General features: G+C 46.6%; 6 protein-coding genes across 6 annotated transcripts; 4 read left to right on the forward strand and 2 right to left on the reverse strand.

The window, feature by feature from the left end:
* Positions 1 to 4,309: 4,309 nt before the first annotated feature.
* Positions 4,310 to 5,189, forward strand: LOC141479593 (histone H1.10). Its single transcript, XM_074168839.1, has one exon. It carries the CDS (start codon positions 4,310 to 4,312, stop codon positions 4,970 to 4,972), a length of 663 nt encoding a protein of 220 aa, XP_074024940.1. The 3' UTR covers positions 4,973 to 5,189.
* Positions 5,190 to 6,429: 1,240 nt separating this feature from the next.
* Positions 6,430 to 6,810, reverse strand: LOC141479595 (histone H2B 1/2/3/4/6). Its single transcript, XM_074168841.1, has one exon. It carries the CDS (start codon positions 6,808 to 6,810, stop codon positions 6,430 to 6,432), a length of 381 nt encoding a protein of 126 aa, XP_074024942.1.
* A 331-nt stretch (positions 6,811 to 7,141) lies between these two features.
* On the forward strand, positions 7,142 to 7,531 carry LOC141479594 (histone H2A.J). The gene has a single exon (XM_074168840.1). The coding sequence runs from the start codon at positions 7,142 to 7,144 to the stop codon at positions 7,529 to 7,531; it is 390 nt and encodes a 129-aa protein (XP_074024941.1).
* A 7,260-nt stretch (positions 7,532 to 14,791) lies between these two features.
* Positions 14,792 to 15,103, forward strand: LOC141479673 (histone H4). Its single transcript, XM_074168953.1, has one exon. The coding sequence runs from the start codon at positions 14,792 to 14,794 to the stop codon at positions 15,101 to 15,103; it is 312 nt and encodes a 103-aa protein (XP_074025054.1).
* Positions 15,104 to 15,654: 551 nt separating this feature from the next.
* On the forward strand, positions 15,655 to 16,035 carry LOC141479370 (histone H2B 7). Its single transcript, XM_074168524.1, has one exon. It carries the CDS (start codon positions 15,655 to 15,657, stop codon positions 16,033 to 16,035), a length of 381 nt encoding a protein of 126 aa, XP_074024625.1.
* Positions 16,036 to 16,322: 287 nt separating this feature from the next.
* Positions 16,323 to 16,634, reverse strand: LOC141479674 (histone H4). The gene has a single exon (XM_074168954.1). It carries the CDS (start codon positions 16,632 to 16,634, stop codon positions 16,323 to 16,325), a length of 312 nt encoding a protein of 103 aa, XP_074025055.1.
* Between the last annotated feature and the right edge of the window lie 4,906 nt (positions 16,635 to 21,540).

The raw sequence follows: 21,540 nt of genomic DNA on the forward strand, positions 1-21,540 counted from the left end.
TAGGGGTTTTATTCTTTTAGGATATGTGATTGACCTAACATTGAAATATCTCTCAGTATATTTTTGTTAGTTTAGTTAAAGTATATACATGAAAGGATACAGGCTTCTTTACTACTGACAGCCCTTCGACATGTTAACTCTTCCCTACTATATAAACTTTGTAATTGCTGAATCAGTATTGAGAACATAGCTGCAGCACAACAGAAACGTGACTAATGTCTTTTGATCTTGGTATGGTGCTTTTATTATTAATGTTGAGAGTGATTACTTGTCTGCAAAATCATTCTTTGTCAAGAGGATAGCATGCTTCAGTTAAAAGATTGTAATTTCTCTAGGTCTTCACCATACTAGCAATAGTAATCGTAATTAAATGAGTGTAGGCTTTCAGATAAATTTGGCTAATCAGTTTATCTGGATTGTTCTCCTCCTGCAGTCTGAATGTCTAATCTGCCTCTATTTATCTAACGTCTAATCTGTTTCTCCTCCATGTGGAGCTACTGTCTTGATAAGAAAAAAATCAAGTGTTTTCTTTGCTATATAGTTTTAGGAATGATTTCTTATGTTATATATGAACTATTTCTATTTTGAATATCATTGCATTAGAAAACGCTCTAGCATTTTATAGGATCTTCTGTAATCTCCACTGGAACCTATACTCGAGGCAAGGAAGGAAGCCAGGGCAGGTTATGTGATGATGCATGAAAATTAACTTCTGTTTTGAGGATGTAAGGGTATGCATTTTAAGGAGGCATAAGAAATTGGTTTGAAGTTCTGAGTATGAGATAATCAGAGGCTGCATTTGGACAGGATGCTTGGAAAGGAAAAACAAGATAACTTTCAATCTTTGCTGTTTGACTGAAATTTAGCATAAAAGGAGTCACATTAAAATATTTGTCTCTTCACGTGGAAACTGCAAACAATTTTTATTATCAGATCACTCTCAAAACATTTTTTCCAAGTCGTGTTTCTTGTCAGTAAGAAAATTTCTCTGTCAGGTTGAAAAACTCTGAGACTGATTTGCTGAGTTATGTGGCGGGATGCTTGCTTTGCTTTGTCTTTTTCCATCATCTGTAAAACACCCAGGGCAATATCAGTGCTATTTCTAAGGTTAATTGGGATTGGTCTCTCTAAAAGCCGAGAATTATTATTTTGGTCCAGTGTTGCATTTAACAGCTATTTCCAGCAATGCTAACCTGAAAACTGTTCAGACTTTCTGGCAAGTTTATTTTATCCAATTAGCTAGCAAATGTCATTGCTGGGCCCAGGGGGGTAATCACCCCAGAAAAGCCTCCCCTTTTCACATCACCTCATATCTCCAAAGATGCTCTCTTTAAAAAAAAAAAAAAAAAAAAAAAAAAAAAGGTTGGGAAGATCAGGAAAATTCTCACCTCTCAGAAGTAGGCCAGGAATAATGCTTTATGCAGAACAGGGCCGTTTTGATGTGTAGGAATAGGTACAATGAAGGTTGCTGACACATAATGCCACAGGCCAGTTGCCAGGTCTCAGACTATTTAGGGAAAAGCAAGGAACTTCAGAAGTCCAAGTCAAAACAGCCAGCACCCAGAGGAAGGAACTGGTTAAAAGACATGTGGATTTACCTGGACCCATCCAGAACTAAAAGTGTGAGAAGTCCTAAATTCTGCTCCTTGAAATCATGGCCGCCTTCATCTGCTTTCTTTACAAAAGCGGAGGAGGTCTTGTCCCTTTAAAACTTGTTACAGGGTAGGGACACAAATTCCTATGTGCTGTGGATGGAGTTAAGTGACTGCCACTATTTAGGGAGCAAGATCTGAGAGCTCCAGTCTCTTTCTACCTCCTGTCTTTAACCTGCAACCTGTTTATGGGGGAGGAAATCTCTTTCCTCCTGGTGGACTGAGAACAGGTTTACAAAGAGCAAGCTTGAAGTGAAACTTGCCCAAATGTGTGGATGCCGGTGAAGAGGACCCACCCCTGGGGCTGCAGCTGCACTCTTCTACCAGCAGTTACTGTCCACTCCCAGTTGCTCCCAGCTTTCTGAGCAGTTTCAAGTGCAATAAACTAGATTTGCAGAGATCTAACACTAAATTGCCAAAGCTACAGAGATTAAGGCACATTAAGCTTCTTTCAGTCCTTATTCCCAGAAGACTGTGCATTAAGCAGACCTGGATAGATGACAACCCATCCCTGCTCTGTCTTTTGCATCACTTGTAGTCTGATTTTCCTTTATGCCCATCTTCATCCACTTAACCTGGAAAATAAGCATAATGCCCTTATCTTGCTACCAGCAACTGCCTTTTTTACATCTCAGAAAAATATTCCTACAGTTGATTTGAGTTACCAGCCTGAGCTTTCAAACCCTATGGCTACTGTGCATTTGGTCTCGTTGCTTATGTGGGAACGACAAGAAGCGTGGCAGATTTCACAGCCTGCTTCTATATGCCTTACACTCTGTTTTTTACTGTGCATTACTGATAAGCCTAATTTTTCCCTTTCTCTGCTTTTCCTTTCCTGTCCTTCTCTCCCTCAAACTATTTATTAGCTCGACTGCATGCAGATGCAACCAAATAAAAATAGAACTAAAAGAGAATAGGAAAAAGTGACAGTTCATTGTTTTCACTTTTGTTATTCTAATGTTATTCTAATGTATCATTTATCCTTGCTATTTTAATCCATCTCATTTCAACTGAAAATCATTACTCTTAAGTATTACTTAATTCTGTCTTCTACATTTAATGTATGAAAATAAATGTCAGGGCCTTTTGCAACTTACTACTTGTCTTCTAGAATCCCAAATTCATCCGTGCTAGAACAGATGCTCCTTTCCTGAAAGAGCCCACTGATGTTTTGCATTACAAATTTTTACAAAGTACAATGGTTCGGGCCGAATTTGTGTTTTTCAACCAAGGAAAAAAAGAATTCTGGCTGTTTTTTTAATTAGAAGTCAAACAAGACTTTTGTCTTCTGATTTAATCAAAAATTATCCCAAACAATCCATAGCAGCCCTTAAAAAAATGTAATTAACTTCTGTTGTCACTTAATATGTTACTTAATGTGTCTCACTTCTGTTGTGAGACTTAATAATTAAGTGGGATCATAATAATTAAAGCTGATTCTGATTTATGACGTTTGTCTGAAATTTTTTTAAGTATTGTGAGGATTTGGATGAAAACTTACATTGACAAATGTTTTCTTTTTCCTTTAAAGAAGAGAATGCTAGATTTTATGAAACCTAGGGGGAAAAAAAAAAAAAAAAAGAAAAAAACCACCCCAAACCACAACAATCTGCGTCCAAATATTTGTAGGTAACATTGGAGCTGAAGTATTCTGTTCACACAGGCCAGATTTCCACATTATTTTAGTTGGGGAGAATAGAGGCTTCAGCTGGCTCTATTAATGTTTAAGTAGTATGCCACACGCATTAGTGTATATATACCTGTTTGACATTTCCCCCCCCTACAAATCTGCCTCTGATTTCTGCAAGTGTTAAATAATAATATACACTACTATATCTCAGAAAACATTAAACTAGAGGTTTATCCGGAATTTGTATGCATTAACGAGGCATTCACAGATTCACTTTATAAACAGAAAATATTAAAAAAAAAAAAATAAATAAACCCCTTGCTATTCACTTACAGAACACCATAAAAATTGCAAAGCCCTAGCAAGTTCCAGACACTTTTCAAGCGTATATACATTTATCCGAAGGTCTCCTATTTTCCCAAAACACGAAATTCTGTGGAAATACCGTGTCTTTAATAGTTAAAGATACGGTTAAGAGAGTCGAATCTTTATCCGTATTCAAAGCTAAGCCATGAAATTGTGTTACTTCCTTCTCTTTGAAATCAATTTACGCCAAAAATAATGAAGCTGCCCCCTCTATTTCTATCCTAACCTGGAGAGAACCCCCTAAAGAATAAGCATGCATTACGGGGGAGACTTTTTATCTATGGGTTTTATTTTAATTTAGAAGGAAAAACAAAAGTTTGCCGTTCCCGGGGTCTCTCTGGCTTCACAACGCGGGGTTAAACACGTCTTTTCTCTCTCATCTGGGGTCCCAACAGCAAGAAATTCCCCCGAATGAAAGTCCACCGTCTTCTCTTCCCTCCCCGAAGAAACTGGGGTGATTTCGTGGCACGCATTTTACAAAAAATATGGATTTATAACTCCGAAGAAACACAGACTCGGAGGACGAAAAGCCCTTCCTGGCTAACAGTTAGGCGGGCTCTGCAAAGCACCAATCACAGATCACCGCTTCGCTATAAATTCAGGCATCGGGGTTACTGTAGCCCAATTACTTTCTTTTGATTAGGAAGAAGTCTCTGCAGCGATGTCGGAGACCGCTCCCGCCGCCGCTCCCACCGTCGCGGCCCCCGCCGCCAAGGCCGCCGCCAAGAAGCCGAAGAAAGCGGCGGGCGCCGCCAAAGCCCGCAAACCCGCCGGCCCCAGCGTCACCGAGCTGATCACCAAGGCCGTCTCCGCCTCCAAGGAGCGCAAGGGGCTCTCCCTCGCCGCGCTCAAGAAGGCGCTGGCCGCCGGCGGCTACGATGTGGAGAAGAACAACAGCCGCATCAAGCTGGGGCTCAAGAGCCTGGTCAGCAAGGGCACCCTGGTGCAGACCAAGGGCACCGGCGCCTCCGGCTCCTTCCGCCTCAGCAAGAAGCCCGGGGAAGTGAAGGAGAAGGCTCCCAAGAAGCGGACGGCCGCGGCTAAGCCCAAGAAGCCGGCGGCCAAGAAGCCCGCCAGCGCCGCCAAGAAGCCCAAGAAAGCGGCGGCCGTAAAGAAGAGCCCCAAGAAAGCCAAGAAGCCGGCGGCCGCCGCGGCCAAGAAAGCGGCCAAGAGCCCCAAGAAGGTGACCAAGGCTGCCAAGCCCAAGAAGGCGGCAGCGGCCAAGAGCCCGGCTAAAGCGAAGGCGGTGAAGCCCAAAGCAGCCAAGCCCAAGGCGGCCAAGCCCAAAGCGGCGAAGGCGAAGAAGGCGGCGCCCAAGAAGTGAAGTGTTGAAGTGGAAATACTTAAACCCAACGGCTCTTTTAAGAGCCACCCACTATTGTCCGAAAAAGGGCTGATACGCTCCGTCACCGAGCTCCGTGCCTGCAGCAGAGGTAACCACACGCTACTATCCGTGTGGGACGTTCGTCTGTGGAGTGGATGGGACGCTAAACTTCCGGCCGTGGTTGCGTTAAGACTTGGGAAAAATAAAGTTTACGTTCCCTGCGAAAACGCTTTCTAAAGGCTGACTTTTTTTTTTTTTTTTTTTTTTTTTTTTTTTTTTTAGCAGGGCGGTTGGGTGTTTGCGTTAAAGGGGCTGCTTGGGGCGTGGAGGTTTCTTTCGGCGCTTTGACCGACGCGGTTCCTAACCCGGCTGGGTGCGACTGCCACACCTCTTAGCGACCGCAGCCGGGAACTGTCACAGCACGGCTCCTCCGCTTCCTTGGCAGTGATCTTTCCGCTTGGCAGCGCTGCCCTGGGGCAGCTCTTGAGTTCTGCGTGACTTCACCGACCTGCCTTTTTGAGAAGGCGACCGCCGGGGAGGGAAGGGCGGGTCGGAGCTACCGGCGATCCTCTCCCGCACCCTGCCGGCCGGGTGGCGGTGCGGCAGGAGCTCTGCCGGGCGGCCGTCCTTAGCCGCCGCGGGCAGGGCCCTTTGCTCCCGCTTGGAGCGCGGAGGCGGAGCGGCGCGGAGCTGCACCCAGCACCGGGAGCTCCGCCTACGGCCGGTGGTGATTGGCTGATGGGAGAAGCCGCGGCCGTTTATTGGGCGATGGGAGAGTTTCGAAAAGCCCGCGCTGGCGGCGGGGCAGGGAGCGGAGCGCTGCCCGCGCTGCCTCCGCGCTCGGCGGTGAGCCCGAGTCCACGCGTCCCCGGTCAGCGCGTCCTCCCGAAGCACCCATCCCGCCTTAGAAGTGTTCTCGCTTCTCCTCGTCCTCCTCTTCCCAACTACGAGGCTGCTTCCTGTCTTCCCATTCAAAAGAGAAAAATTTTAAGCTTAGACTCTCCCGGGACCGCTGTGCAAAAAAGCGATCAGAGTCCTTTATTTTCCCCTCATCCTCACGTTTTGGGGTGGGTGCCTTAATGTAGGTGTTGGAAGCTACGCGATTTTCTTATTTATGATGGAACATATAGCCTTCTATAAGGTACTGCATCTCACCTCTATTGTAAAGAGCTTAACAGTACAGCTGACGTTTATTGGAAAGGAATCTGAATGTTAACATTTATCAAGTAATAATACATCTGAATTTGATTGAAGCTGCAAAATACTCAAGGATTTTAAATTATTAATCATTACAAAGTTTGATAAGACCGATAAATTTATTTACTGCTTTTCACGTATGTTTCACACCTAGAAAGACTGAAACACTGGTGTTAGAGCTCTTTCAGGGAGTATGTGGGTGGCTCTTAAAAGAGCCTTTGGGTTAATGGGTTAAAACCGACAGTGCCGAGGCGCTCGCTCTACTTGGAGCTGGTGTACTTGGTGACGGCCTTGGTGCCCTCGGAGACGGCGTGCTTGGCCAGCTCGCCGGGCAGCAGGAGCCGCACGGCCGTCTGGATCTCCCGCGAGGTGATGGTGGAGCGCTTGTTGTAGTGCGCCAGGCGCGAGGCCTCGCCGGCGATGCGCTCGAAGATGTCGTTGACGAAGGAGTTCATGATGCCCATGGCCTTGGACGAGATGCCCGTGTCGGGGTGCACCTGCTTCAGCACCTTGTACACGTAGATGGAGTAGCTCTCCTTGCGGCTCTTCTTGCGCTTCTTGTCACCCTTCTTCTGGGTCTTGGTGACCGCCTTCTTGGAGCCCTTCTTGGGCGCGGGGGCAGACTTGGCCGGCTCAGGCATTTTAACCGCACCACCGCTCTCACTCAGAACAGAAGCAACAACTAAAATGGCCGCGGCGCCCTCTATTTATAGGGCGGTTATGCAAATTTCGAATCTCTTACTCGTACAATTTGATTGGTCCTTCCCGCTCGGGGCCTGTAGCTTTCTCTCTGATTGGTCGAAATACGATCCGTCTTCTCATTGGCTGTATAAGCAGCGACAGCTTCCAGCCAATCAGCAAGCCCGAATCCCGCCCAGGGAAGGGATAAAAGGGGAAGAGCCGTTGCGTCAGTTTGATTTTGTCTGTTTCCTTGCGGGAGGGGAGGTTGAAGCTCTTTCAAGCTCGTAAATCATGTCCGGCCGCGGGAAGCAGGGAGGCAAAGTCCGAGCCAAGGCTAAGTCGCGCTCGTCGCGGGCCGGGCTGCAGTTCCCCGTGGGCCGCGTCCATCGTCTGCTCCGGAAAGGTAACTACGCGGAGCGGGTGGGGGCTGGAGCGCCCGTCTACATGGCGGCTGTGCTGGAGTACCTGACGGCCGAGATCCTGGAGCTGGCGGGCAACGCGGCCCGCGACAACAAGAAGACGCGCATCATCCCCCGCCACCTGCAGCTGGCCATCCGCAACGACGAGGAGCTCAACAAGCTGCTGGGCAAGGTGACGATCGCGCAGGGCGGGGTGCTGCCCAACATCCAGGCCGTGCTGCTGCCCAAGAAGACCGAGAGTCACAAGGCCAAGAGCAAATAAGCTCAACGAGCAAAACTGCTCAGACTTTTCATAATCTAACATTATAACCCAAAGGCTCTTTTCAGAGCCACCCACACATTCAGAAAAGAGTTGTGTTGCTTTCTTTAAAGAAGTGCTTTGGTACTAAATATATGTCCTCCTTTTGTTAGGGAGCTGAAACTATATTCTGTGGCAATGTCTTAAAACTTTTGGTTCATTTCTGAGAGGGGTGATATATTTGCTTTCCAACTCCCCCTTTTCAATAAAAGAACCCTAATGCTCTTTCTTCGTCTGGCGGACGAAGTTGCTAAGCCCCTCTCCATCATATTTGAGAAATCGTGGCAGTCTGGTGAAGTTCCCACTGACTGGAAAAAAGGGAACATAACTCCAATATTCAAAAAAGGAAACAAAGAAGACCCGGGAAACTACAGGCCGGTCAGTCTCACCTCTGTGCCTGGCAAGATCATGGAGCAGATCCTCCTGAAATCCTTGCTAAGGCACATGGAGAATAAAGAAGTGATTGGAAACAGCCAACATGGCTTCACCAAGGGCAAATCGTGCCTGACAAATTTGGTGGCCTTTTACAATACTGCCACAGACTTGGTAGACAAGGGCAGAGCGACTGACGTCATTTACCTGGACTTATGCAAAGCATTTGACACTGTCCCGCACGACATCCTGGTCTCAAAATTGGAAACTCATGGATTCGATGGATGGACCACTCGGTGGATAGGGAACTGGCTGGATGGCCGCATCCAAAGGGTTACAATCAATGGCTCAATGTCCAGGTGGCGGCCAGTAACGAGTGGTGTTCCGCAGGGGTCGGTACTGGGACCAGTACTGTTTAACATCTTTGTCGGAGACATGGACAGTGGGATAGAGTGCACCCTCAGCAAGTTTGCTGATGACACCAAGCTCGGTGGCGCAGTTGACACGCTGGAGGGAAGGGATGCCATCCAGAGGGACCTAGACAGGCTGGAGAGGTGGGCTCGTGCAAATTGCATGAAGTTCAACCAAGCCAAGTGCAGGGTCCTGCACCTGGGACGTGGCAACCCCAGGCACAAATACAAGTTGGGTGGAGAATGGCTGGAGAGCAGCCCCGAGGAGAAGGACTTGGGAGTGCTTATGGATGAGAAGCTCAACATGAGCAGGCAGTGTGCACTGGCAGCCCAGAGAGCCAACCGTGTCCTGGGCTGCATCAGGAGAAGTGTGGCCAGCAGGTCTCGCGAGGTGATTCTGCCCCTCTACTCTGCGCTCGTGAGACCCCTCCTGGAGTACTGTGTCCAGCTTTGGAGTCCTCAACACAGAAAGGACATGGACCTGTTGGAACGGGTCCAGCGGAGGGCCACGAGGATGATCAGAGGGATGGAGCACCTCTCCTATGAAGACAGACTGAGAGAGCTGGGGTTGTTCAGCCTGGAGAAGAGAAGGCTCCGGGGAGACCTTATAACAGCCTATCAATACCTGAAGGGAGCCTACAGAAGAGCTGAAGAGGGACTCTTTGTCAGGAAGAGTGGTGACAGGACAAGGGGCAATGGTTTTAAATTGGAAGAGAAGAGATTTAGATTAGATATAAGGAAGAAATTCTTTACAGTGAGGGTGGTGAGGCACTGGAACAGGTTGCCCAGGGAAGTTGTGGATGCCCCATCCCTGGAAGTGTTCAAGGCCAGGCTGGATGGGGCTTTAAGCAACCTGCTCTAGTGAGAGGTGTCCCTGCCCATGGCAGGGGGGTTGGAACTAGATGATCTTTAAGGTCCTTTCCAACTCTAGCCATTCTATGATTCTATGATTCTATGAATTACATTTGTAATGATTTACTGCTTGTTTCATGTCTGTCTTGTAATAAGATCAGTAAAACACTCATTCTTTACTGAGTCCGCTCAAATTCCATGATTTCACAGGCTACTTATAGTGTGAAATATATGTATTCATATATTTTTGGGGGTGACGAACTGACTGAGGGGCGAGTGGATAAAGCTATGCGGCATGAAAATAAATAGGAGGTCATCCCAAACCCATATAACTACATCTAAGAATGAAGAAAAGCTTCCTTGGCAGGCCTTTGTTCTTTAAAAGATGTAAAGATTCCCTGTGACTATTTAGGAAATAAAAAGAGAAGTGCTTTAGGGGGAATGGCTCGTTTTGATCTAGATACTTAACTAGTCAGACCTGCTCTGTAAAGCAACAACGTAGCGTCTTTCTATTTAGAAGAAACTCTTTGCAGTGCTAGTATGTTCCTGTTTTAAGTGGGATTTTCGAACTTGCCATTCTTAAATTCCCTTACTGTGCATAACTGTTCCTCTTGTTACCTCAGTTAACAGCGGGCTGTATTATTTGGATTTGTCTTCTACATTGTTGGCACAAGTATCACAATGTTCAAGCGCTTTGGAGTCTCTGTTATAAATCATGCGAAAGCCTGTCTAGCTGATTCCTCTTGCTAGGATGTTCCCAGAAGCTGTGCGTGATGGTCTCCAGCACACTGCACTGGGGCCATAGCTCCCACCTGTGCGGCACCTCTGCCCTCCCCATCCCCTGGGGAGAAGGAGGAGTGCTCTGGGCCTGGAGGAAGCAAAATACTGCCTATAGCAACATAGTGCACCCTGTGCCTCTCAGCTGCCCCCTTCCCCAAGCTGTAGCAGAGAGGCTTCTTTAGGCAGGACTATGTCATGGCCAAAGTGGGACATCAGGGATCATTTGTGGAGAGAAACATAAATTAAGAGAGCTGTGTAGAGCACCAGACTATTCTGATACTGTGACAGAATGTGTACTAACGGTTCTGTTTGCAAGTGGGTACATTTAGACCTGTAATGTTTTCATTATGCTGTTTTATTGATCCTCATTAGCTGCAGCTACATATCTCCTAGCACTTATACTTCTCTTCTTGAAGAGCTGTGATGGTATAGAAACTGTTTTAACATGCACAAGTCTTCCATATTTAGTTCCCAGAACAGATCCCGGCATATGTGTGTGTCAGAAGATTACAATCATAGAACAGTTTAGGTTGGAAGACACCATCAAAGATCACCTAGTTCCAACCCCTCCGCCATGGGCAGGGGCACCTTTCACTAGACCAAGTTGCTCAAAGCCTCATCCAACCTGACTTCGCACACTTCCAGGGATGGAGCATCCACAACTTCTCTGGGCAGCCTGGTTCAGTGTCCCACCACCCTTGCAAAAAAATTTCTTCTTTATATCCAATTTAAATCTACCCTCTCTTAGTTTAAAACTGTTGCCCCTTGCCCTCTCAGCTGCTGCCTTACCTGCCTTGGTAAAAAGTCTCTCTCCATCTTTCTATATTGAAAAGCTGCAATGTGCTCTCCCTAGACCCTGCTTTTCCCCAGGCTAAACAAACCCAACTCTCTCAACCTGTTTTCTTAGGAGGTGTGCTCCAACCCTCTGATAATTTTGGGGGCCCTCCTCTGGACCTGCTCTAACAGCTGTATGTCTGTCTTGTGCTGGGGACCTCAGAGCTGGATGCAGTACTCCCAGGTGGGGTCTCGCAAGAGCAGAGAGTAGAAGGGGACAATCACCTCTCTCAACCTGCTGGCCATGTTACTTTTTATGCAGCTCAGGATATGATGGGCTTTCTGGGCCACAAGTGTGCACCTCTAGACCAAAGCACTGGAATTTCAGAGAAAGCTATGGGGGTTGGAGGTATCTGTATCCAGGAGTGGGATTTCTCCATGAACAAATTCCTGTATGTGGAAATCAAAGTCAGTTCCACAGGAGAAAGCCCTGCCCTTCTCTGTGTGTGGAAGCAAATTCAGAACATCTCTCCAAATTTTTCTTGTTATCTGACCAGAAATTCATTATTTTCTTCAGAATCTCATTCCAACCACCTCTTCTTTCACTCACTACTCTGCTCACCTCAGTGACTCGAGTTTCGCCCTCTGTGATACTGAGGTCCACTTCTTAGCATTTCCTATTTTTGTTCTTAGTCTCTACTGGTTGTACCAGTTGTGAAGCCTGTGCTGCCACCACACTGACGAGGCCTCAAATGTATATGTCCTATAAATCAGATGGATTATATGACAAGAGGGCTAGCAAATCTACTGGCATTAAAGACTCATGGCTTTCAAGCAAATCCCAATGAACGAAGGAGTTTAGCAAAGCCAGTTTAAATAAATGAGCTTTCTCTCATTTGCGTATACAACAAAGAGTAGTAAAGAGGAAATCCATACCATAAGGTGTTTTAGCTGTATCACTGGGTTCCAATACATGTTCTAAAGAACTTGTTATGCAAAAAAAAAAAAAAACAACCCTCCAACCCAGCTCCCTCAAATTCTATAGATCACCATTATGTTTAGGGATAGCTCAATAATGTCAGTGTACATATCAAAAATCTTACAATTGCGTAGTTGAAAAGTAAGATGACAGGCTTTTCTAGCCCTTGTTTCACGTTTACTTTGTTTGCAATGTTAGGGATAATGTACTCTATTAAAAAATCTTACATGACTTTAGTTTGATGATGATGATTATTTATTATTATTTTTACACTTACAGCAGATACAGGTATGGGTTTAAATTGCCATTTAACCTCTCAAGAAAACTAAGAGCAACTTTGCAGTTGGATGTAATACACTGATGTGATGATTTTTTTAATAAGTATGTAGTTTCTTGTAAAGTCATGGTGAGATGTCGTCTTACTGCAGCAAATACAATTTCCTCATTATAGTTTAATGAGGAAATGGGGGAGATTGTCCAATTAAAGTAATAAGTTGTTGGGTTTTTTTTTAATGAAGCAGAGTTTTGCAAAGGCTTCCTTACTCGTTTAACTCCCGGTACTATGAGTCCAAATTCATGAGTAAAATGTAATTCCTATAATCTGGGGACCGGATCCTAAACTTTGATCTGAATAATAATTGTTGGCTCCAAATCCATAGTAAAAACAAGGCATTAGGCATTATACTCAGCAGCAAAATTTTCTTTCTACTTTAATAGTATTTTTCTAAGAACAGCCTTTCGTCCATAAGAGAGATGACTATGTCGCTAACACACTTGGGAAATACATCTGTGCCCACTGGTAGCAACCGTCAGGCAAGGCAGCCTTCTAGAAAGCATGTTATTAAATTATATCAAAGGTGCTCTCCACTTTGGGGAAATGTATTTGCTGTTAATCTGTAAATTATTGGTCTCAGCCTCTGCATCACCCATTTCTGCCAGGACGCACTGGAAGATTATTTTCCAAGTTTCCAGTGGTTATACAGCTAGAAGGAAAAATTATACTAGGATACTCACCCTGCACTTAGGAAGAGTTATGAAGAAATTATGACTTTTGACACACTAAAAGATTATTTTCCAAGTCTTCCAGTGGTTATACAGCTAGAAGGAAAAATTATACTAGGATACTCACCCTGTACTTAGGAAGAGTTATGAAGAAATTATGACTTTTGAACCACTAAAAGATTCTCTGTAATTCCTTTAGGCTTCCTTTAGTATGCAGAAGGTTGTTCATAACTGCCTCAGGAAACATATCTGGACACAGATCTTCAGGTATAAAGAACAAAGCAGACTTTGTGGAGCCAAATGGTAATGTCAGGCACCAGGCTGGCAGGCCCCCTAATGAGAAACCTTCCAGTAACTCTATAAACAGTTTTAGTTCATTCTGTTCTGTTAATAAGGGAATATAATTAAATTAAAGCTAGTTTTGCCACCTCATGTCGTATGTATTTGGGTGACATCCTTTCACTTTAATTTGTTTAAAATCACAGTTGGGATGAAAGTGGAATTCACATTGATAATCATAGAAAAAGCTTGTACTTCTTTGGACACCTGTAACTATATACATGAATATCTCAATGATGTTTTTCCCTGCATTTGGGAAAATATATTCTACCAAGAAATATTCTGGAGAAGTTGCCTCAATTCTGTAAATTATGTTCAGGAATGAAATTACATAAACAACTGTACAAATTTAAAAGTATATCAATAATTTTTTAAAAGGTAGACATGTGTGAAGTGCACAAAATAGAAATAATATAATCATTTCCAAGTAGGACAGTCATATCACTTCTGTTCTAAGTGTGTAACTTACACTGAAAATTTTAACAATTTTAAAATATAGCCTCATAACTCAGTATTTCCTCATCCGCTACAGCCCAACCTACTGTAAGCAGCATGGATGAGAGGTTTGCTAGCAAAAGTGTGATATACACAGCCAAAATCCTGCATTGCTCATTTGCAAAATAAATAAGTAAATAAATAAATATTTGGTTATTCTTCATTTTTAAGATGTCATACCGACATCTGCTTGGTAATGTCTTTAATGTTTTCTGTCGCTTTTTTGCATCCAGCTGCACGCCAGCGAGCACTTCTCTCCTTCAGAGCCCGGCAGCTGCCGGGAGGCAGCCCGGCACCCTGCGGCCAGCGCTGCCCGGCGGACCGCGCCGCGGGGCTGGGGCTGGCTGAAGAAGAGGAAGGCGGACGGCCCATCCGGCGCGCCAAAGCAGCCGCTCCGAGTTGCCTTCACGGGAGCCTCAAGGCCCAACCGTCTCCCCACCGGAGTCCTCACGGACCGTTTTCCCTGCTGCTTAGGGCCCTGTTCCCCCTCGCACCGACACGAAAGCGCTGAACTCTCGGGGCTCGGCCCCCAGGCCTGCGCGGAGGACGGGGCCGCGGTTGGGAGCGCAGTATCCAGGTAGACAAAGAAAACGCGGAGCCTCCATGGCCGAGGCGAACAAAGAGAGCGCAGCCAAGGAAACGTCCCTCCACGGGCTGCTCCGAGCGGAAGCGGGACGGGCGGAGGGGCGGGGCGGTAGCGCCCAGCGCGGCCCCGGATTGGTCGGATTTTGCCGCAGCCCCGCGAGCAGCGGCCAGGGACGGGACGGCACGGGGCCCGGGGCGCCGCGGCCCCAAACGCGGTCCCGGCACCACCGGCACCCGCTCCCGCCACCGGCCCGGACCCAGAGCCGTCTCGGACGCGGCGCCTGCGCAAGGCGGGGAAGGGACGGGGCGGCAGAGGAAGGAAGCGGAGAGCCGCGCGGGCTGACAGCCGGCCGGGGCCGCGCGGGGCGGGGTGCCGGGGCCGCCGGCGACAGGCAGAGCCGGCGGAGGCGTCCCGGGGGCCAGCGGCGGGCGAAGGGGCTCGGCCGCCGTCTCGCGGGAAGCCCCTGGCGAGGGCGCCGCCCGGGGGCGGGCGGGCGGGCGGGCGGGGGAAAGGGCGGAGACGGCGGCCTAGCGCCCGCCTCCCGCCGCAGTCCTCAACCAGGTCGGATCCCGGGGAATATACCGCGCCTCCGCCCCGCTGGTGGCGTGCAGTGCGAGGCTGCGGGTTGTGCTGTCATGTCTGGCAGAGGCAAGGGCGGGAAGGGGCTCGGCAAGGGGGGCGCCAAGCGCCACCGCAAGGTGCTGCGCGACAACATCCAGGGCATCACCAAGCCGGCCATCCGCCGCCTGGCTCGGCGCGGCGGCGTCAAGCGCATCTCGGGGCTGATCTACGAGGAGACGCGCGGCGTCCTGAAGGTCTTTCTGGAGAACGTGATCCGCGACGCCGTCACCTACACCGAGCACGCCAAGAGGAAGACGGTGACGGCCATGGACGTGGTCTACGCCCTGAAACGCCAGGGACGCACCCTCTACGGCTTCGGCGGCTAAACTCGAATCGCAAACCACGTACTGTAAAAACACAAAGGCTCTTTTCAGAGCCACCCACAAATTTCACAATGAGAGCTGTTTGTTACCGAATTTTGTGTTCATAAACGTTAGAATACCTGTAATGCTAAAACATTAATGAGTCGTTGATCCTTTTAAAATTGAAATGCTGCTAGCAACTATAATTCCTCTCTTAAACATCCGAAAAAAAGCTGAGTTCTGCAAAATGCTAAACCCAGACGTTTTTAATGATACCTCTGCTGCCTGTAAGCTCAGTAGATCTTTTACTGTGTAGTTAGACACGTTTGCGCCCTATTGAGGGCAGTACCGCCATCAGCGTAGCTGCAAAGCACAACGATTGTGTAGATGCAGCGCCCAAGCTGTGACGGGTGACAGGACGGAAGTGCCTGTAATTACGTTGATATTTTTTACTCCAATAGGAATGGGACGATTACAATCCACTAATTTGCATAACGCCCTTATAAATAGGGGTGGCAGGCGCCATTTTCGATGTTGTGAGGTACAGAGGAGATCTTGGAAAGAAACTTTTAAGAATGCCCGAGCCGGCAAAATCAGCTCCTGCTCCGAAGAAGGGCTCCAAGAAAGCCGTCACCAAGACCCAGAAGAAGGGTGACAAGAAGCGCAAGAGAGCAAGAAAGGAGAGTTACTCCATCTACGTGTACAAGGTGCTGAAGCAGGTGCACCCCGACACGGGCATCTCGTCCAAGGCCATGAGCATCATGAACTCCTTCGTCAACGACATCTTCGAGCGCATCGCCGGCGAGGCCTCGCGCCTGGCGCACTACAACAAGCGCTCCACCATCACCTCGCGGGAGATCCAGACGGCCGTGCGGCTCCTGCTGCCCGGCGAGCTGGCCAAGCACGCCGTCTCCGAGGGCACCAAGGCCGTCACCAAGTACACCAGCTCCAAGTAAAACGGTTTAAAATTCTGACCCAAAGGCTCTTTTAAGAGCCCCCACATACTCCCTAAAAAGAGCTGCAATTACAAAAAAAAAAAAATATCTCATAATTTTATGTATTTTGCATACGTAGGAAATGACGTGTGTTGTCTAAAGTACTTAACACGGCACAACTTCAAACTATCAACTTTCATTCTCTACCAACAACTTTTTGTAGTAATCAACAGCTCTCATTGTGAAATTTGTGGGTGGCTCTGAAAAGAGCCTTTGTGTTTTTACAGTACGTGGTTTGCGATTCGAGTTTAGCCGCCGAAGCCGTAGAGGGTGCGTCCCTGGCGTTTCAGGGCGTAGACCACGTCCATGGCCGTCACCGTCTTCCTCTTGGCGTGCTCGGTGTAGGTGACGGCGTCGCGGATCACGTTCTCCAGAAAGACCTTCAGGACGCCGCGCGTCTCCTCGTAGATCAGCCCCGAGATGCGCTTGACGCCGCCGCGCCGAGCCAGGCGGCGGATGGCCGGCTTGGTGATGCCCTGGATGTTGTCGCGCAGCACCTTGCGGTGGCGCTTGGCGCCCCCCTTGCCGAGCCCCTTCCCGCCCTTGCCTCTGCCAGACATGACAGCACAACCCGCAGCCTCGCACTGCACGCCACCAGCGGGGCGGAGGCGCGGTATATTCCCCGGGATCCGACCTGGTTGAGGACTGCGGCGGGAGGCGGGCGCTAGGCCGCCGTCTCCGCCCTTTCCCCCGCCCGCCCGCCCGCCCGCCCCCGGGCGGCGCCCTCGCCAGGGGCTTCCCGCGAGACGGCGGCCGAGCCCCTTCGCCCGCCGCTGGCCCCCGGGACGCCTCCGCCGGCTCTGCCTGTCGCCGGCGGCCCCGGCACCCCGCCCCGCGCGGCCCCGGCCGGCTGTCAGCCCGCGCGGCTCTCCGCTTCCTTCCTCTGCCGCCCCGTCCCTTCCCCGCCTTGCGCAGGCGCCGCGTCCGAGACGGCTCTGGGTCCGGGCCGGTGGCGGGAGCGGGTGCCGGTGGTGCCGGGACCGCGTTTGGGGCCGCGGCGCCCCGGGCCCCGTGCCGTCCCGTCCCTGGCCGCTGCTCGCGGGGCTGCGGCAAAATCCGACCAATCCGGGGCCGCGCTGGGCGCTACCGCCCCGCCCCTCCCGCTCGGAGCAGCCCGCCCGCCCCGGCTGCGCTTTTACTTTGGACGCTTCGTGTTTTCCTTATTAATTATTTAGTTCTTAGTGTTTACCTCAAAGACACCTTCCTCGGGTGTAATTAAATAACGTCTGCCAGCCTTGTCCTCCTCGTCCTACAGCTTCTTCCCGTCATGAGTCCTACGTGATGCTTTGGAGGGCAAGGAAATGCTCCGGCCCCGTGATAAGAGGAAAGTTTTTTTCCTTTTTTAAGTATAACGTGGTATTTCATCCGTGTGGATTAAAACGTGATCTGTTTTGCTTGCTTGGTGTTTGTTTTTTTTTTTTTTTCCTTCTCACAGCACATGCACACAATCACGCAGATACATACATACATCTGTCATACCTTTACCTATCAAGCATCTTTTTGACCGTTCTGAGAGAAGCTGAGAACCTAAAGAATTCTTCCGAGAGAACGGACCATAAGGAAGCAGCACCAGTTGCAACGTGGTGTTCGGGGATTGCTTCCCACTGGGGAAGCTAGAGACCCGTTCTTTCTTGGTGCCTTAATAGAAAAATAAAGAGACTCTTACAACACTCTCACTAATGCTTGGGTTGTCTCCTTGCTAAACAGATGCCATTCAAAATAGGAAAGCTACTTATATTTTTAATGATTAAAAACAAAATACAGATTAGCATTCTAATATTACTAACTTTCCAGACTTGCTCAAACTAATAAACTTTACTTCCTTACACAGACAATATTAAACTGATTTATACCAAGATTAAACACAATTTCACAATCAAAAATAAAATGTTTGAAGCTACCTGGGTTTTTCCCCTTCTTCCTTTTCACAGCACAGATTTTCACAAATTTCTAGTGACTTTGGCAATAGTAAATCATTTTTCCATTTAATAGAGCAATATTGAAACATAAATAAATTTTCAAGAAATGTGAAAATTAGAATTTCCTGGAAAAACTTTTCAGGGATTTTCTTTTAGTGTGATTTCTGTTTTAATTTGCACTTTGTCTTCATATTCTGAGAACTCATAGCATTATAAAAGATCTTCACTGGCATGATTTTATGGGACTTCTCTGGAAAATGGGGCAAAAAAAAAAAATATTTCAGTAGCAAACCTCCCCTCTCCCCTGCATCTTTCTTATTTACTAATCATAATAGCTCCACACATTTTTAGGCTATGAAATTTACCCAGTTCTTTCCCTTTGCCACTCCTCCCTCATCCCCCAGAAAGCGTACTAAACACTTGTACAAAAATGAAATTGCTATCATTTTAGAAGATACATATATATAGGTGTATCTTATATTGTGTGTATATTTGTATATATCTTCATCTATATTACTTCTTCCAAACACAGAAGCATAAGGCAGCAGGGTTGGGGTTTTTTTTCTTTAAATATGTTGTTACCTTTTAGCTCTTTTCCATTTCCCTCCTCAACAGACAAACTTGTTCAAAACTCTTCATCCTTTTTCTATGAAGCTGTGTAAGTTTATTGGTAGAATCTATTTTATGATTCAGACAACCCCTGCATCGGGTTTGTGATTGCAGCATTTAGGGAATTGTCATAACCCATTTGATTTTTTTTTTTTCCTTGATATGAGGCCCTCTTGGCTTTTCTGCTCAGTCACTTTCTTGTAAACCCCACCAGTCAGTTTTCTATTTGATTCCTACATTTAAACTAGCTTTCTACTATTAAGTGATGGATCCATTATCACGTTTGTCAGCCTCCAGTCAGATAAGCCACTCATATTTATAGAACAAAAGCAATCAGCAACTCCAAAACTCAAATCAGGATTTAAGTACAGACATTTATAGGATTGATGCATAAATGAAACAGTTATGGAAAGATATCTCTAGGAGGAGCAAGGTTAAAATGCCATCCCTTTTGCCACAGCAAACACCTGGAGGAGCCTCATGGAGGTTCTTGGGGAAGCTCTGGGAGCTCTGCTTTACGTTTCTGGGGGACAAGAGTGAGGGCAGCTGTGGTATATGGCATAGTAGTGGAGTTCTGCATCTACACTGAGACAGCGGAGTAACTAGTAGGAACTTTAAACTGTGCTTTTAGGTAAATAGTTGATAAATAGTAACTCTTAAATGTTATTTCTAATGGTTTTAAAAAAAAAATAACAAAAAAAAAGCCCACAGCCAAACCAACCCCCAAAATACTCTTGAGGACACAAACTATCACTATTTGGAGTATTCCTGAAATACAATGTATACAAGTGTTCAAAAAAAAAAATACAATGTATTTTGAAGTACCTCTAATGTCTTTTTAGCACCATTCATTTCAGGGCCATCAAGCCACATAAATTAAGTTATAAGGCATAAGTTAAGAACTTTCTATTTGGACTAAGTCTAAAGATCCCAGAAGTTACAGATATGTGAAAATGTATAACAGCTGCATATGCACATATAACAATTGCTATTCAGTCCTCATAGCCTGTAACAAGGATTGAATGCTTCACATTAAACTGGCAGTTCATTTTATTTCTGGGTAGACCACACTTGTGCTGCCGCGAGGTAAACTCAAACTCTGTATCCACCTGCCTACACAACCAGTGAAGCAGCAAGAACTGGCCTGGCAACTGGTACAGTTTTTAGGCACTGGGTGCTGGGGTGAGGTGACATGCTTGGTCTGGTGAAAATTCAATGCAACATTGGCCTAAACTGAGATTATCAGAGTAGCCTGAGAGTGCCAAACATAGGCAAACCCTGCATTTTCTTTGGTGTCTGTAGAGTTACTTCTCTAAGACTTTTAAAATAATCTCTCCTGAAAGCACGCTAGTCCATATGCATGTAAATGAGCATTTTTTTCCCCGGAGTTGTTCCTTTTCCCTAAAAACAAAACAACAACAACAAATCTGTCAGGTGACCCTACTTAGGAGAACTGACGGGAAAATCAAAACTGGCACAACTAAGGAAAATAACATTCATTTTGAAAAACCAGCACCATACCACCATACTTCATTTAGAAGGAGAAGAAAAACAAAACAAAAAAAACCCAACCAAACAAAACCAAACAAGCCACAAACAAACAAAAAACCTTCTTAATGTTTTATTTCATTATATAACCACATTGAATTGTATCTAGTGTTGTTATTTGCTTAGAATTCCTTTAATCTCAGTGTGAGCGTGATTTTTGACAATGAGCTTGTTGACTGCAGCAAAGCACACTGAAATTCTCAAATGCTACTTACCATTGCAGTGGGGATCTTACCTGCTTTTCATGGACTATCATTAGTCTGAACTAATTCTGAAAGTGTCCAGAGATCATCTTATGGAATTGGCATCTGAAACATACAGAAAGTTTTTAATTTGATTTTTGGTTTTTCCTGAAAGTTTGTCTCAGAAACCATCCTTCTTCCCTTTTCCATCGTGCTTCTTATACACAGATGCAGAGCTTAAAGCATGGTGTATGTTACAACATTGGCACATTGTGCTAAAATCCATGGGAGTATACTGAACATTTATTGAAAAACCAACTCATGTGCCCTCTGGAACAATTTCTTCCTTATTAATGGCCTCACAGACTGAAGCTTTTTCAGGCCAGCACTTTGTATAGCTTTACTGATTTGTCCTGATGGATCAGTGGTGTGTTTGGGATAATGCACAAAAAACAGGTACAGAGAGAAGGGGGTGCTCATAACTACCTGAAATATTCATAATATAGGGCAGGCCTGCAAGGAAACGTTGGAAAGTTTTCAGAAAGTTATGGTGGTGGATCAGGATAAAGGTTAAAGAGAGCAGTGAAAAGGATATGGAAGAGATTTGAGCAGCTTTTTTAATATCTAGACTACATTTAATCTCCACATGTGCATCAGAACAGCTGACACCTCAGTATAGTACAAGTCTGCTGATGCACAAAGGTGGGGTGATCAAGCCCAGTAACATATTTTCTTCCCCAGTCCTGTGCTAGCAACTCGTCACAGTGCTTGAGGGTAAAACAGTCTGCAACACAGGAAATCAGATCTGGAACGAAGCCCTTCACTACCGCTGCCTGGAAGCTGGGTAACAGAAAGTTCTTTCTCTATGATTAACTATTAACTGATGTTAAGAAAAAGGAGAAGAAAAAAAAACATCTAAACACTGGTGTGCTGCAGCAAAGCTCAGTGCAAGAACTTGCAAGGAAGGGAAGACATTTTTATTTTAAAGCAAAAGTGATTTCACTCATGCATCCTAACACACACACTCAAAAGACCAAGTTTGCAAGAGGACAGGCCAGGACTGCTTGCAAGGACAGGCAGGACAAGGAATGCATGCTACGGGCCCTCAGCAGGTCTCCAGAGAGGGGGAGGTGTTGGCTACAATGTGCTCATCTTTGAATGGCCTCTCGTCCAGTTTAGGAGCTAACAGAAAATCTATTCTTCTGTGT

The sequence above is a fragment of the Numenius arquata genome, chromosome 2 (genome assembly GCF_964106895.1).
Source record: "Numenius arquata chromosome 2, bNumArq3.hap1.1, whole genome shotgun sequence".
In the NCBI taxonomy this organism is placed as follows: Eukaryota; Metazoa; Chordata; class Aves; order Charadriiformes; family Scolopacidae; genus Numenius; species Numenius arquata.